At 39.3% G+C, this 14002-nt stretch overlaps 2 protein-coding genes across 4 annotated transcripts; both read left to right on the forward strand.

The window, feature by feature from the left end:
* The first annotated feature begins 347 nt into the window (after window positions 1-347).
* On the forward strand, window positions 348-8107 carry cers3b (ceramide synthase 3b). Of its 3 annotated transcripts, XM_044035253.1 has the most exons (12): window positions 348-586; window positions 800-898; window positions 2299-2478; window positions 3221-3338; window positions 3776-3894; window positions 3991-4048; window positions 4299-4349; window positions 4437-4529; window positions 6254-6382; window positions 7378-7484; window positions 7572-7725; window positions 7828-8107. In XM_044035253.1, exons 3-12 carry the CDS (start codon window positions 2306-2308, stop codon window positions 7945-7947), a joined length of 1122 nt encoding a protein of 373 aa, XP_043891188.1. In that variant the 5' UTR covers window positions 348-586; window positions 800-898; window positions 2299-2305; the 3' UTR covers window positions 7948-8107. The 3 variants fall into 3 exon arrangements, with proteins under 3 accessions (XP_043891188.1, XP_043891186.1, XP_043891187.1); XM_044035251.1 differs by lacking the exon at window positions 348-586 and having other exon boundaries at window positions 594-898; XM_044035252.1 differs by lacking the exon at window positions 348-586 and having other exon boundaries at window positions 594-898; window positions 2302-2478.
* Window positions 8108-8223: 116 nt separating this feature from the next.
* On the forward strand, window positions 8224-12158 carry cfap161 (cilia and flagella associated protein 161). Its single transcript, XM_044035254.1, has 8 exons — window positions 8224-9234; window positions 9754-9843; window positions 9917-10134; window positions 10287-10368; window positions 10486-10521; window positions 10797-10919; window positions 11024-11097; window positions 11777-12158. The coding sequence occupies exons 1-8, from the start codon at window positions 9163-9165 to the stop codon at window positions 11964-11966; spliced, it is 885 nt and encodes a 294-aa protein (XP_043891189.1). The 5' UTR covers window positions 8224-9162; the 3' UTR covers window positions 11967-12158.
* The last annotated feature ends 1844 nt before the right edge of the window (window positions 12159-14002 follow it).

Consider the following 14002-nt stretch of genomic DNA (forward strand, 5'->3'; position numbering starts at 1 on the left):
CCACTCGACATGCATGAAATATGGAAATCACATCTCTACCAAATCTGTCTATTTGGAACATATCTACAGGACATATGACAGTATTCTGCCTCATCGATTTGAAAGATTCCATTTATTTCACATGAAATCAAATTTCAAAACATTGCACATGATGAGTAGTGATTTAAAAAAAGGGTCAAATGAAATATAAGAACAAACCTGTAACAATGGAATTTATTTATTAAAATCAGTGGTGCAACTATAATCCAGGGGTCAGGCTCAGCACACGGCAGTTTTGTGGGAAGGTTTTCTCTTATTTCTCTGTAACCGTAAGATAGACTCCTCCTCCTCTGTGGCATCAGTGAAAGGGGCCTTTGTGGAGGCTTCCCAGCATTCCAAGGGAATTCTTGCAGGTGAGGGTATGCAAACAATCCCACTCTCAGAGGGTAGCATTTATACAACTTTAACTTGAAAAAGCTCCACGGACAGTCAGGAGTCTCCAGTGCCAAGCTTACCTCACCTCAAAGAAGGTGTTGCAACCACGAGGGCGTGATCCTACAATCAGACAGGAGTGGGAGGGAAGGATCCATCGCTTTCAAAAATAAAGGTACGCACACACCACACTGCATGCTCAAAAATCAATGTACACACATGAATGAGTCTGTCAGGGATAGCATTAGCTTTGTAAATATTTGTCATTTCTTTTGGACTTCAAAAGCTATAACGGATTTATTGATTTATAGAATCTAACAGGGTTTTTATGGCTTTGGGATAAGCAGCAGTGTATGATCTGCACAAGTGACACAATTGCGTCTCACAGATTGGTACCTGGAAAACACTGTGGACACTTTTTCCTTTAACTCACTGGATTTTGTCCCACACACTGTGTTGGAACTTGTCGAGACAACGCTGCCTGCAGGTATGTACGCTCATTTTCCCATGCTGCATTATCAACTGTCATTGAGGTTTATGGACTCACTAGTGTGACATAATTCTTCCCTATAAAATGTTCATTAATAACAGTGAATATTTCTATTCAATAGTTTTCCAACTGCTTTTTTCTAATGTGCATTTATCTACATGTTGCTATGGGCAGAGTCCACGAGGGGAAAGTCTTCTATCTAATCTCAGTCACTTGAATTGTTTACTCCTCACCTCTCTTTATCTTTCTTGCCCTTTGATATTTTGTCGCTCACCATCATCGTGTTACTCACTTCCTTCATGGCGGCATGTTCAGACAATGTCGTCGTGAGAAGTTGCAAAACATTGAAGTGCACATCGGCACATCTTTGTGGACCAGAACCTGCGCTGACTTTGGATAAATGCACGTAAAACAATCCCAAACAATATAATAAACTGTGACACATTTGAGTTTATTTTGAAATTCCAGTCATTACACAGAGGACCATGTGTGTTATTTGTATTACCACACATAAAAATGAGTGTTTTACCACAAATAAATATGGTGGTAAATTAGATATAGTGCTTTTCTTGTATTTTCTAGACCACTCAAAGCTGCTTTACACTAGCTGTTGCCATTCACTCATTCATACAGTTAATCTTGGATAAATGTAAGTAAGACAATCCACCTGGATTTCACAGCCAGTACCAGGGTTTGTGTAGTGTCATGAAGTAAACCGTGTTTTTTGTGAGACCTGAGACCTGAAACCTCCTGATTTTGTGGACTCCAGGTCAGTGGCCTTGATCTTGCAGGACTTGTGTTCTGCTGACCGACAACAACACATTTAACCATCACAATGACTCAGAAAATGTTGAATTAGGGTAAAAATCCCTCATAGATCTGCTTTAAACATCCACTGGCAGTGTGACGGGGAGAAAGAGCGTTAGCAAAACCTGGCTAAAGCTCAGTTTTTTCTATGAGGAAATTAACATTTGGCATTTTCAACCCTTAGCTGGTGAAGTGCTGCGAGCTGTGTTATCGTGCTGGGTTCCATTTACTTTGGAACTTGGAACTGGGAGTGACTCGCTAGTCTGACTGATTTACTGGGAAACAAATATGACTGCTGTGCTATGGTGAGGTTGCGCTGAGTTTCCGAGTAGGAAATCTTTACAAATGGAACGCACCATTAGAGGGTTAGAGGTGAGCAGTGGAACAGTCCAAAACACAGACTCGTAAGTTTGTGGCCCGCAAATGAAAGTTTAAATTGTGTTTGCACCAATGTTTTCAGTCCACCCACAATTTCAATTTAACACGTTTCCTTTACTTCTGTCAAAATTCCATGTTCATTTTATGATAAACACTGTGATTGTGTTTAGGATGACGGTGTGTGTGTGTGTGTGTGTGTGTGTGTTTGCCAGCAGCAGCATGTTGCAGACACTGAATGAGTGGCTGTGGTGGGAGCGTCTGTGGCTGCCAGCAAACGTCTCCTGGTCTGATTTGGAGGACACAGAAGGTCGAGTCTACGCTAAAGCCTCTCAACTTCACGCTGCCCTGCCCTGCGCCCTCTGCATGCTTGTAGTCAGATATGTGTTTGAGAGGTGAGATTAAACTGCTCACTCAGGGAGTAAATATGCCCGCGAGCTTAGCAATGCAACCATGTGGTTTCAAAACACGGGGATTATGTTGCACAAGTGTGTTTGCAGCAATGCTCAAAGCCAAAGAACCTCTTCTGTTATACTGTAGGGTGAATGGCTACAGATGGCTATGCCAGATTACTTGTTATATTTCTTTACATTAGGGCTGCAGGATATTGCAAATGTTTTTATATTATAATTATTAATTATGAAAAAAAATCATTCCAGTAAATTCAAGATAGATATTTGTCCTGGAGAGAAAATTTACCTTTAAACTTAAACTTTATGATCAGAAAACCACAAAAACACCACTGTTATCAGTGAATTTCAACATCTCTGATGACACATTATTGTTATTTTAATATTCTTACATATATCTTTACAAAGAGAAACACATTCACAAATGTGAGGTAACACATCTTATATATATACTGTATATATATATGCAATATATGAATATTACCATCTTGATATAATATATTAATATTATATCTATATCGTGACATGAGACAAGATATGGTCTTAGATTTTAGGTTAATACCAGACATTCATAATCATCATATTTATTATGTTGAATAAATTAGTCAAATACACAAAATATTATTAATTAAATAAGATATAAATACATTTATCTATACTATATATGTATGTTGTTGTTGAGTTATTTGCCCTAATGTACTCTAAAGTTGCTTTTGTGCTGGTGTAGGTTCCTGGCCACACCACTGGCTGATTTCTGGGAGGTGAAGGACAGGATACGTCTGCCAGCAGAAATAAACCCCCTCCTCGAAAATCACTTCTGCAGCCGAGCACGCGTTCCATCACAGGTGTGTTAAAGGGGCTTTTCTGTCAGATCTCATCAGCTCAGCTCAGCAATAACACTAGGAACACTAGGACACGATAGGAACGTAATGCAATAAAAGCAACAAAGCACTAGTACAGTGAGACTGCCTTTGTCCCCGCCTGCCCCTGCTCTGCTGCTGCATACACACAAACGCTCCCTTACTCAGGTCTGATAGTTTTGCTTGACAGAGGCACAACATACACATAATGTTACAACGTTTTTGACCAAACAGAGGCATGATTTTATGCACTTTCATAAAATGATTTATGTACAATTAAAACTCCAGATCTGAGGCTTATTCAGGGATCTGAGTAAACATTAAACTAGAAGTAAGTTATCAGAGTGGTTTGAAAACATTTAAGTATCTCAAAGTATTTTCTTTTTTCCTAATTTCTTTAATTTCCTTCCCTTCTGCCTCAGGCTGATGTGAGGTCACTGTGTAAAAAGACAAGTTGGTCAGAGAGAAGAATTCAGGTCTGGTTCAGGAGGAGGAGGAACCAGGATCGACCAGCGCTACGGAAGAGGTTCTGTGAAGCCAGGTGAGCGTGTGTGTGTGTGTGTGTGTGTGAATAATTGCACGATAACGTAAGTGCGTGTGTAAATGACGTCATGTGACTGTTCTCATTTGTCAACAGTTGGCGGTGTGTGTTTTATTTTTTCGCCTTTCTTGGGGGCATCCTTGCACTTTATGATGTGAGTATAGTTTTTCTTCATTATTCTATGTCGTACCACAGGAAGTGCTTTTATTACAGTGTTACCTGCATATATTTGGGTGTATCAGCATTATTTTCCTTTATCTCACGTCTGTCAGTGCTCCAGGGTTATTCCCATGCTCTGGTAGTTCACATGAGCTCATTGATCAGTTTTTTTTTTTTTATTTCTAGTCGGCTCTGTTCCAACTTCTCCTCACATTCCTCTCCCTCTCTGTTTTCTCTGGCTATAGAAACCTTGGTTTTATAATCTGAAGGAGGTTTGGGCAGGCTTCCCTAAACAGGTAGGAGTTTTAGGGCAAACCCACAAGGTTGTTATGTATAATACAGTATTTGAGTCTAATACAAATGTACGTGTTTCATCCATACAGTCCATGCTGCCGTCTCAGTACTGGTATTACATCCTGGAAATGGGCTTCTACACTTCTCTGCTCCTTAGCCTCACGTTTGACGTAAAACGGAAAGTAAGTGCACACACTGGGCCATTTCACTCCTTTCAAATCAACTGTCCTCCCTTTCCAAAATATGTACATGTTGCTTGGTGTGATAATCCTCACATAGAACAGCATTGACTCTTTGACTCCCACCACCCACTGTAAGATAACAAGGAATTCTAAGAATCCTGCACCACCCAGATATGATAATATGCCAACAAGTGTCTACGCCTAAGAGACGCAGCAGAGACACCTGGAGATACAGTCAAAGACTGCTGATGATACTCAAAGTGGACCTTCATGAAAACAGATGCAAGACCCAGGAGGAGCAACCAAACACAGAAACAATGTCATCCATGAATGGAATATGCATTTTAAACAACAAGCAATCCCATACATGTTGACGGAGGAATGAACAGACCTTCATTGACCTTCAGGTCCTTGACCTCAGGACGGTCACGCTGAGGTTAACATTGTACATGTTTTGGATGTTTGGAGGAGGTTGAATCCAAGGACATCAGTGACTGTCTGAGCTGTCAAGAACCAGGGTTTTCAGTCAGAGGGTTTACATGTTAAACCTCATGTTTACATGTTACACATGGCATTAAGATGTGTTTTCTGTGATTGGATTACAAGCAGGAACCACCTGATCACTCTAAAGTACAGGTGTCAAATACACCCGAGGACAGATTCTCATCCAATCTGCCAAACCACTTCAGGAGGTGGTTGGAGACGCATTGTGACCACATTGAACAGAAGTCTAAATGCTAATGCAAACCATGTGAGCAGAAATATGTTGATGGTTTGAAGAAAAGTTCATACACGCTGGAAATCTTTACACAAGAGAGGGAGGTGAAGTAAGGGCGGGATGACCGTGATCAGATAGCAATCAGATCTTGACGTGGACGCCGGAGAGGATGTTAATACCAGGTGTAAATGCATGTGGTGAAGTGTTATCTGATCACAGATAGTAAAGAGGGGCTTTAACTGCACTAACTCTTATGTACTTTATATCAAATACTGTTTATTCTGGGCCAAAAAAAAAGTCGCCACTTGGATTTAACAAAGCAAATAGGTACGGGGTTGTTGCAGTTGGTCAGGTCAGCTGACTACCTGAATATAATGAATGACCAGATTATTCCATCAGTGCATTTTTTTCTTCCCTGATGACATGGGCATATTTCAAGATGACAATGCCAGGATTCAGAGTCAGAGACAGAGTCCAGACCTTAACCCCATCGAGAATCTTTGGGATGTGCTGGAGAAGGCTTTGCTCAGTGGCTCGACTCTCCCATCATCAATACAAGATCTTGGTGAACAATGAATGCAACACTGGCCGGAAATAAATCTTGTGACATTGCAGTAGCTCATGGAAACAATGCCACAGTGAATGAGTGAATCAAAGCTAAAGGCGGTCCAACGATGTGACCCTTTTTTTTAGGTGGTGACTTTTTTTTTGGCCAGGCAGTGTATATTATCTTGTGATATATCATATTATATTGTCACATATCATATATTATCTTGTGATATATAATATTATCTTGTGATGTATCATATTATCTTGTCATGTGTCATATTATCTTATCATATATCATATTATATTGTCACATATCATATTATCTTGTGATATATCATATTATCTTGTCATACATCATGTTATCTTGTATCATATTATCTTGTCATATATCATATTATCTTGTATCATATTATCTTGTGATATATCATATTATTATGTATCATATTTTCATGTGTAGGACTTCAAAGAGCAGGTGGTTCATCACGTGGCCACGCTGACTCTTCTGAGTTTCTCCTGGATCGCAAACTACATCCGTATTGGGACGATTGTGATGGCGCTTCATGACTCTGCTGACATTCTGCTGGAGGTCAGTGCTGTTGTTACGTCGCTAACGTCAAGTGCAATTCTGTATTTTCACATAAACACAAACAACACAACACAGACCAAATGTTTTGTTCCAACCTCTTTTAAAAAAGAAAAGCAACAGCTTGTACAATTCACAGGTTAGGAGAGGCTACAATGAAGTTCATGCATCTTGAAGCTTGGATTTCATATTCTAAATATGTATATAATAAAATATAATGACTGGAAAGTGAAAATGTCTGTTAAAACAGGTTTGATGTTTCAAAATAAACTTAAATACAGTCGACATTTCCATTGCCACTCAAATAAATCCATTAGTGTCCATTTCATTTCATTTGTGTTAGACCAGCAGGATTTCTAATGTTCTAAAGTATTTGAAAATCCAGTCAAATGCTGTCTGTTAATTGTTGTTCCGTTATCAATTTGTGACCATACAGTTTTATTTATTTTATTAATTTTAGAATCATTACAATTTAACACAATTTTATTTATCATATTTCTGACCATTGACCAATTGTTATTGTTGTGTTTAGTTCATGTTACCGCCTCCTGTTTTGTTTTTAAAGGTTGTGTCGCTGTGCTCTGTAGAATCTGGAGATTATTCCTCTATTACATTTTTAATCTTCACATTTGATGGTTCTTTTAATACATTTTCCCATTCTTTATTTGTCAGGACAGGACAACTTACTTGGAGACCAATGAACACAAGCCTCTTGTTCCTTCATTTCTTTAAACCAGTGTCTGTTTTTCAAGTTTTACATTCAGAAGTAAACATGCAGGCTCTACAGTATTCATCCCCAACACTTCATCATAGAAATTCTGCTAGAGACACCGATGCAGAAACACGATGTTCCAATTCATTAACATAATAAAATATCACATAAATACACATTATGTGGACGTTATCAATATATCAGACAAAAAACAAAACATGAACGCCATCTACAAACTAACATAAAAACTTAAAAAACACATTTCTTTCTGTTTTCTCTGTCACAGGGTGCAAAAGTACTCAACTATGCTAAGTGGCACCGGACTGCTAACGCCATGTTTGTGGTGTTTGTAGCTAACTTTATGGGGACGAGACTTGTCATCTTTCCTTTCTGGTAAGTGTGAAATGAAAGCAAGACGCAGGATTATGATCACGGTGAAATGGGGCGACAATAATTCGATGTGTGCATATCAAACCTTAGGCTGATCCACTGCACGTGGGTGTATCCGGTGGAGCGGTTTCCTCCCTTCTTCGGCTACTACTTCTTCAACGTCATGCTTGTGGTTCTCCTGATGCTGCACCTCTTCTGGGCTGTTCTCATCTCACGAATGCTTTGCAAGGTCATCTTCAGCAAGGTGTGTTCACGTGTGTTTCAGTGTGAGGGCAGATGTCTTTTTTTTTTTATGCACTTTGGTTCATCATCACGTCCTTGTCTGCAACTCTTCCTCATCCTGCAGCTGGAGGGCGACGACAGGAGCGATGAAGAGGAGGAGGACAGTGACGCGGCGAAGGAAAGGAACCACAAACTTAGTCACACGAACGGCCCTGGAGCCAGAGACCGAGCCAGTGGTCACTGACACACCGAGAGAGACGGTGAAAAAGTGAACTGGATCACAGACACCTGGACATATTCGTTCAGGACGGCAGCATTTACGACCAAATTCTTTATTTCTTTAAAAAAAAGAAAGAAAATGCCCTCAAGACAAGGAACTGTGAAGGATTAAACAGTCATTGGAAGCTGCTTGGTTTCTGGGAATGACTCACTCAACCATTATCTTATTGTACCATGATTGAAGTAGTTCTTCTTCAGCCTCCATCTTGTCCTCTCCCTTTTGTCCTCTTCTGTTACACCAGCTGTCCTCATGTCCTCCTTGGCAACCTTCTCTGGGGTCTTCCTCTTTTCCTGCTGCCCTGGAAATGTCAGGATCTTGAGCTCTGACACCTGCAGCTCCACCAGTACATAGAATAGAATCATTTAGTTTTTTGTACATTGAGTGTAATTCTTTCAAATGATGACGATGATGTCACATTTCCCATGTTGATATATATGTGTGTGTCTCAGTGGGCACATACTGTGTAATTAAAGCACTGAAGTCTGCTCAGAATTGTTGTGTTGCTAATGTACTTAAGAATTAGTGACATCTAGTGGTGACACTGCAGACTGTAATAAATGGAGGACTCCTCTGCTCACCCCCTCACTTTCCCAGGTATTTCAGGAACTGGCAAGGGAGAACCCAAAAAACGAGGCAGGCAAGTTTGTGGAGGAAAAGCCACTTTCTATCCTGCCCACTCAGTCCCTCCATCATGTGAACTGTGAACATGATACAGGACATCACACCACACTCCCAAAAAAGTCAAATCTTGATCGAATTAGAGCCACATAAATATGTTTCAGGAACCAACATCAGCTCTCCAATCCCGCCTTACCAGACATTTACATTCATCCTTCTTGTGTTGGGGTTTATTGGCCTCTTTCTGATACTTTGATGTAAAATGATCAAAGGACACACGTGTTTGTCAAAAATGTACCATCCGTGTTAAATTTACGACTTAATGACGACATTCATCCAATTGTTTTCTAATCTTTTCTAATTTTACATCAAACAAGTTGACCTGACTTCACACATACTGCACCAGCACGCCCTCTTGTGACCACTGACAGGAGGTGGGACTTGACTTGGTTTGTTCTTGAGCTTCTGTTGCCATAGAAACGTGGCTGTAAACAAAGAACAGTAGCTACAGTCGCTGCAGCTGCACATGTGCACAGATACTTGTCAGTATTTACGGCGAAAATGGCTCAGAAGAGAACTTATCAGCCAAAGGTGAAGATCGGGAATTGGACTGAGGACCAGCAACTAGAAGAGGTTTGTTTTCAAGCACCTGTTAGATGTTAGAATTAAGCAAGAGTTAATGTTTTAATAGTAAAAAATAAAATGAAAATGATCATGTTACCAAAAGGTTAGAAATATACCCATTCATTATTTCAGCTCTTCACTGAAAGTTGAAAATGTCACCCCTTTGGTTTATCAGTATGATGTTTATTTATTTGTGCATCATTTCACCAAAATCAACATCATTTGGCAAAATTACAGGGAGTAAAATAATTATCATTTCACCTTCACAACAATAAAGAAAATTATAATGGGAGCACATTAAAAATTCATATTGTTCATGAGAAAAAAAGTCAGGCTACACTATTCTACATTTAACATGTACATACATACTTAAAAAATAGATTAAAAGACCTTTATTTAACCTTTAACCTTGTATTATTCTTGCCTTTTTCGCACAAAACTCACCCGTGTACAATTTGAGTAAATAAAAACAGTGCTCATGCTCACCACCTTTTTTCTATATACATACATGTTGTTTATGTTTTCCAGGATGCAAAGAAAGAGTACCAGGAGAAAAAGGAACGGGGAGAACTCACTTCCCAAAAAGAAGACTTACTGAAACGCAACATGTTTACACCCGTACGTAAACAACACATCAACATCTGTACAGTGTTAGTAACAATAATGTATAATCTGTTTGTGCTTATTATAGGTGAATCTCTCTGTGACTACTGATGGAAATGTGCACATTGGGGATGTTGTAATGCTGGTGAACGCTGGCGGGGGCAACAGGGAGTGCAGCGCAGTGAGCATCAACACAGACATCGACAGGTTGATTAAGTTTCCCTCGACCACCATTCAGACGCCGTGTGAAGTCTGTGCAGGACGAATCATCCAGCCCTGCACACGCACCGCCTTCATCATCACCAGGTACACACACACACACACACACACACACAGGAGCATGCACATGCACATGCACATGCACATGCACATGCACATGCACATGCACATGCACATGCACATGCACATGCATGATAACACTCTCACATGATAACCTCTGTGTGTGTGTGTGACTGCAGTGTAGACGACAGCCCTGAAGGATCCACTCTGTATTATGAGCAAACCTTTGCCCTAAAAACAACAAGTGGCTTTGCCAGAGGGGTAAGTGAACATTATCATACAGACCAAGAGTCAACATGAAATATGCACCATAATGTGAATATCTAACAACGTTATTAAACTGTGTTGACAGTGTCATTTTGTGTGTTTCTTCCTCAGCTTTACTTGACAAGCGACCTACGGAGTTTTCAAAAGGTAGATGTTCCAAACATTAATGATTTACAGCAGATAAAGAGATAAGGAGAACACTTTGAATGCACTGATGCTGTTGAGATATATATTTTTTAGTGGAATTACACAAATGTTGCTCGAAGCTGTTAAAAATGTTGCTCAAATGTCAAGCGACAAGTCTCTGATTCTGATTCTGTCAAATGAGTCCACACAATGCTGTCTGTCAGACGTTTGTTTGTATCTAAATGTTACCCAGTGATACCGTCACCAATCCCATATTATTGTGATTTTGATTCAAGTATGCAAAGAAGTCCCGTCTCCAGGAGGTCAACTTAGTGGAAGACACTTCCTACCTGTCGTGGTGGAAAATCGAGTATTTTAACCCCCAGGAGAGGCTGGAGTTCGAGGGTCAGCCTGTTCCTGTAAGTCTACACTGACTCTTTACAACAGTTTAATAACAACATCAGTAAGTGAACATAGAATCCTTTATGTTCTGTGATTAGCATTTTCTCTCTCTCTTTTTCAGGCTAATGTGAATGTGGTGATCAAACACTGTAAGACCAACCGGGCTCTTGCTGTTCTGAGCGATCACATCATCTGGTGAGGATGTTTCTTTTGCTTTCAAAGGGAAAATGTTGCCATAAACGCCTGTGACTTGAAAAACACCTGGAGCATCCACTGACAATGTGCTACTAGTACTGTCTAAATATGGAATGTACATATTACATATACTGTCTAAATGTACAGAAAGAGCAATCTCATTCTGAGTTACAGTGACATGATACGGGTAAAACCATTTGAATACAAGGTTAAATACACATTATAGCTTCACTCCTGCACTCCACTCATACACATGAGCAACAAAAAAACTAAATAACAGTTCATTTGAGCAAAAGCCAATATAATATAATATAAATAAAACAGAGTAGAGAATAAATAGTAAAAATGAAAGAGAGAAAGAAAACAACAGGTTTGATGTTAGTGCAGCATAAAACAATAATTCACATTAAACTTGTTAAACGAGTGAACAGTGCAGCAAAGGATTAAACATTAAAGTGCCCACAAAGGACTGAAATCATAATCATGAACCTGGATTTAAAAATATTCACAGTTGGTGCTGCGTCACCACATTTGATTTGAACTCTTTGATCTGGGTCAATAGATCTGAGGCCAAACAGGATTTATATTCTTTTAATAAAGAGATCTATAAACCAGCAGCACAGCTGTCAGTGCTGTAATGATGTGCTCGGGTTCACACTTTTGTTGTGTGTTTCTTCAGGACCGCGTGTGGCAGAGAGTACGAGTTGACCGCTCACACATTCTTGGATTCCCACAAAGCTGAACAGGACACAAACCACTGGATGCTGTGCACATCTGCCCCTGTAGGAGGCAGGCTTTTGATTCCCAACCACTCAAAGTTGGCAGACGACGACAACAACACGGAGCTCACTCAGGAAAACCTGGACTAAATGTAACACAATCCACTCTTGTGTTGTTATGAAGAAATGGAGTAGGTTGATTTATTTCTTTTGTTGCTAGGCAGCAGCATACAAAAGTAAAATGACATTAAAAGGACATTACAGTGATCCTGTGAGTCGGCTTACGGTGTGATATTCTTAGTGGCTAATGATAAATCCAATATATTTTTGTTATTTTGGCATTTATACACTGCTTCAACGCATCAAACAAACATTTGCAACATCATTTGAAATCAATCAGCTATTTTAAGGAATGTTAAATGATGAGGTCAATGCTATTATACACGATTAGGAATGAGCTGATAAGATATCAGCTCAAAAATCACTGGACTAGATAATGAAAAGTGATAGGAAGGATAGTGATTATACTGGACAAAAGGATGTTGACGATGGAGGACATGAGGACAGTTGGTGTAACAGAAGAGGACACAAGGGATAGGGCAAGATAGAGGCAGTTGATCCACTGTGGTGACGTTCTCCTACAAACAGCAGCGTCTCTGTGTGTTTATTTGCGTCGATGAGGGCAGAGGTTTTATGAAATCATGACTGAATATGAATTCAAAGACAAGAAATGATGGAGGGCCACAACTACAAAATGACCTTTATCACGGCATTCAGTTACAAATAAATGACCATGCTTTGTCATCTGGAAATAATCTGACTTTTTGCTTCAATAAATGTACAGTTAATCCATTGTTTTTGTAGTGCAACATTTCAAGCAGCAGAGGGCAGCAGTGAAACAGCCTAAAGCATTAAAGCATTGTGAAATCACCTCCTTTACTTTTTTAACCTATGGTTACATAACAATTTTTTGGTGGAAAACAGCCTTGAAATAAACACAATGATGTTCATGGACCTGAATCCTGGAACACCTCAATACAATTTTGATTAAAACGCATCATTGTTTGTGCCTATGAGTTATGAAACTACATGTTGATGCAGGACCCCTCAACCAGACCCGCTATCCACCCACCGGTCCTTAGAATTCTACTTGTATCTGTTGCCTCTTCTCTGGCATCACCACTGACCTTGTTAGGTCCAGTAGTCATCATGGAGACGGTCCTAGACCTGGTCCCAAAGAGGCAGAACCTCATTTCTGAGGAACTGGTTAAGTTTGGGGCTTCGATTTGAAATGTTTTAAGTTTAATGTTCGGGATACGGCCTTGTAGAGACTGTCCAACTAAATGGAAATGACTAAAATCACTAGTTGTTGTAATGTGCACCTTCATCACTAGATGTCACTACATCCTTCACTCTGAATCTTGAAGGCAGGACACCAGAAGTCAGAGTTTCATATTTTCTACCTGGGGCTACTGCTACAGCAAATTAATTCTAACCACTGTGTGTCACGCAGATCATGTCTGCAAAGACACAGTCACTTCCAAACTGCAGCTATGAAATGAAATAAAATACACGAGCATGCGTAATTTATCATTTATTATTAATATTAATTCAAGAAGAAGAAGAAGAAGAAGAAACTGTATTTTACTGCAGATTGCGTCTTGCATCCATGGTAGAGGTCATGACCTTTAGGCCCAAAACCAAAGGTTCTAATGAATGTAATAAATAAATAAATAAATAAATTAAGCAGGTGAAGAGATGGAATAAAGAGTTTTAAATATTAATACTGTGGTCTGAGAACCAGACAGATGCATGACACACATAAACTGACGATAAATGGTACAGTCAAACAGCAACACAGCGGAATTAGTACATTTTCATAAAAATAAAATCCAGAACAAAGAGTTAAGAGGTAAAATGATTCAAACTAATGGTGTCATTATTTGATTTGAAAGTTTCATGCTGTTTACACCATATTTTCCACACTCTTGTTTCATTAACATAACTTTTTAAACAATAAACATTCATTCATTTCATGTTCTTTTATATGTTTATACATATTCTTGTTGAACTTCCTGCTTTGTTATTCTTTTGTTTTAATTTGTATTTTCACATTCTTATTTTTGTTGTTTTAATCCAATGTTGACCCTTTATTTGCTAACAGGTGAATATAATACAAAGGTAAA

The sequence above is a fragment of the Solea senegalensis genome, linkage group LG10, assembly GCF_019176455.1.
Source record: "Solea senegalensis isolate Sse05_10M linkage group LG10, IFAPA_SoseM_1, whole genome shotgun sequence".
In the NCBI taxonomy this organism is placed as follows: Eukaryota; Metazoa; Chordata; class Actinopteri; order Pleuronectiformes; family Soleidae; genus Solea; species Solea senegalensis.

Coding starts and splice junctions, on each gene's coding strand:
- cfap161 (XM_044035254.1), top strand. CDS start 9,163: ATGGCTCAGAAGAGAACTTATCAGCCAAAGGTGAAGATCGGGAATTGG. Junction 9,235..9,753: donor AGGACCAGCAACTAGAAGAG/GTTTGTTTTCAA, acceptor TATGTTTTCCAG/GATGCAAAGAAAGAGTACCA. Junction 10,369..10,485: donor CAAGTGGCTTTGCCAGAGGG/GTAAGTGAACAT, acceptor TTTCTTCCTCAG/CTTTACTTGACAAGCGACCT.
- cers3b (XM_044035253.1), top strand. CDS start 2,306: ATGTTGCAGACACTGAATGAGTGGCTGTGGTGGGAGCGTCTGTGGCTG. Junction 3,339..3,775: donor GAGCACGCGTTCCATCACAG/GTGTGTTAAAGG, acceptor CTTCTGCCTCAG/GCTGATGTGAGGTCACTGTG. Junction 4,049..4,298: donor GCATCCTTGCACTTTATGAT/GTGAGTATAGTT, acceptor CTCTGGCTATAG/AAACCTTGGTTTTATAATCT.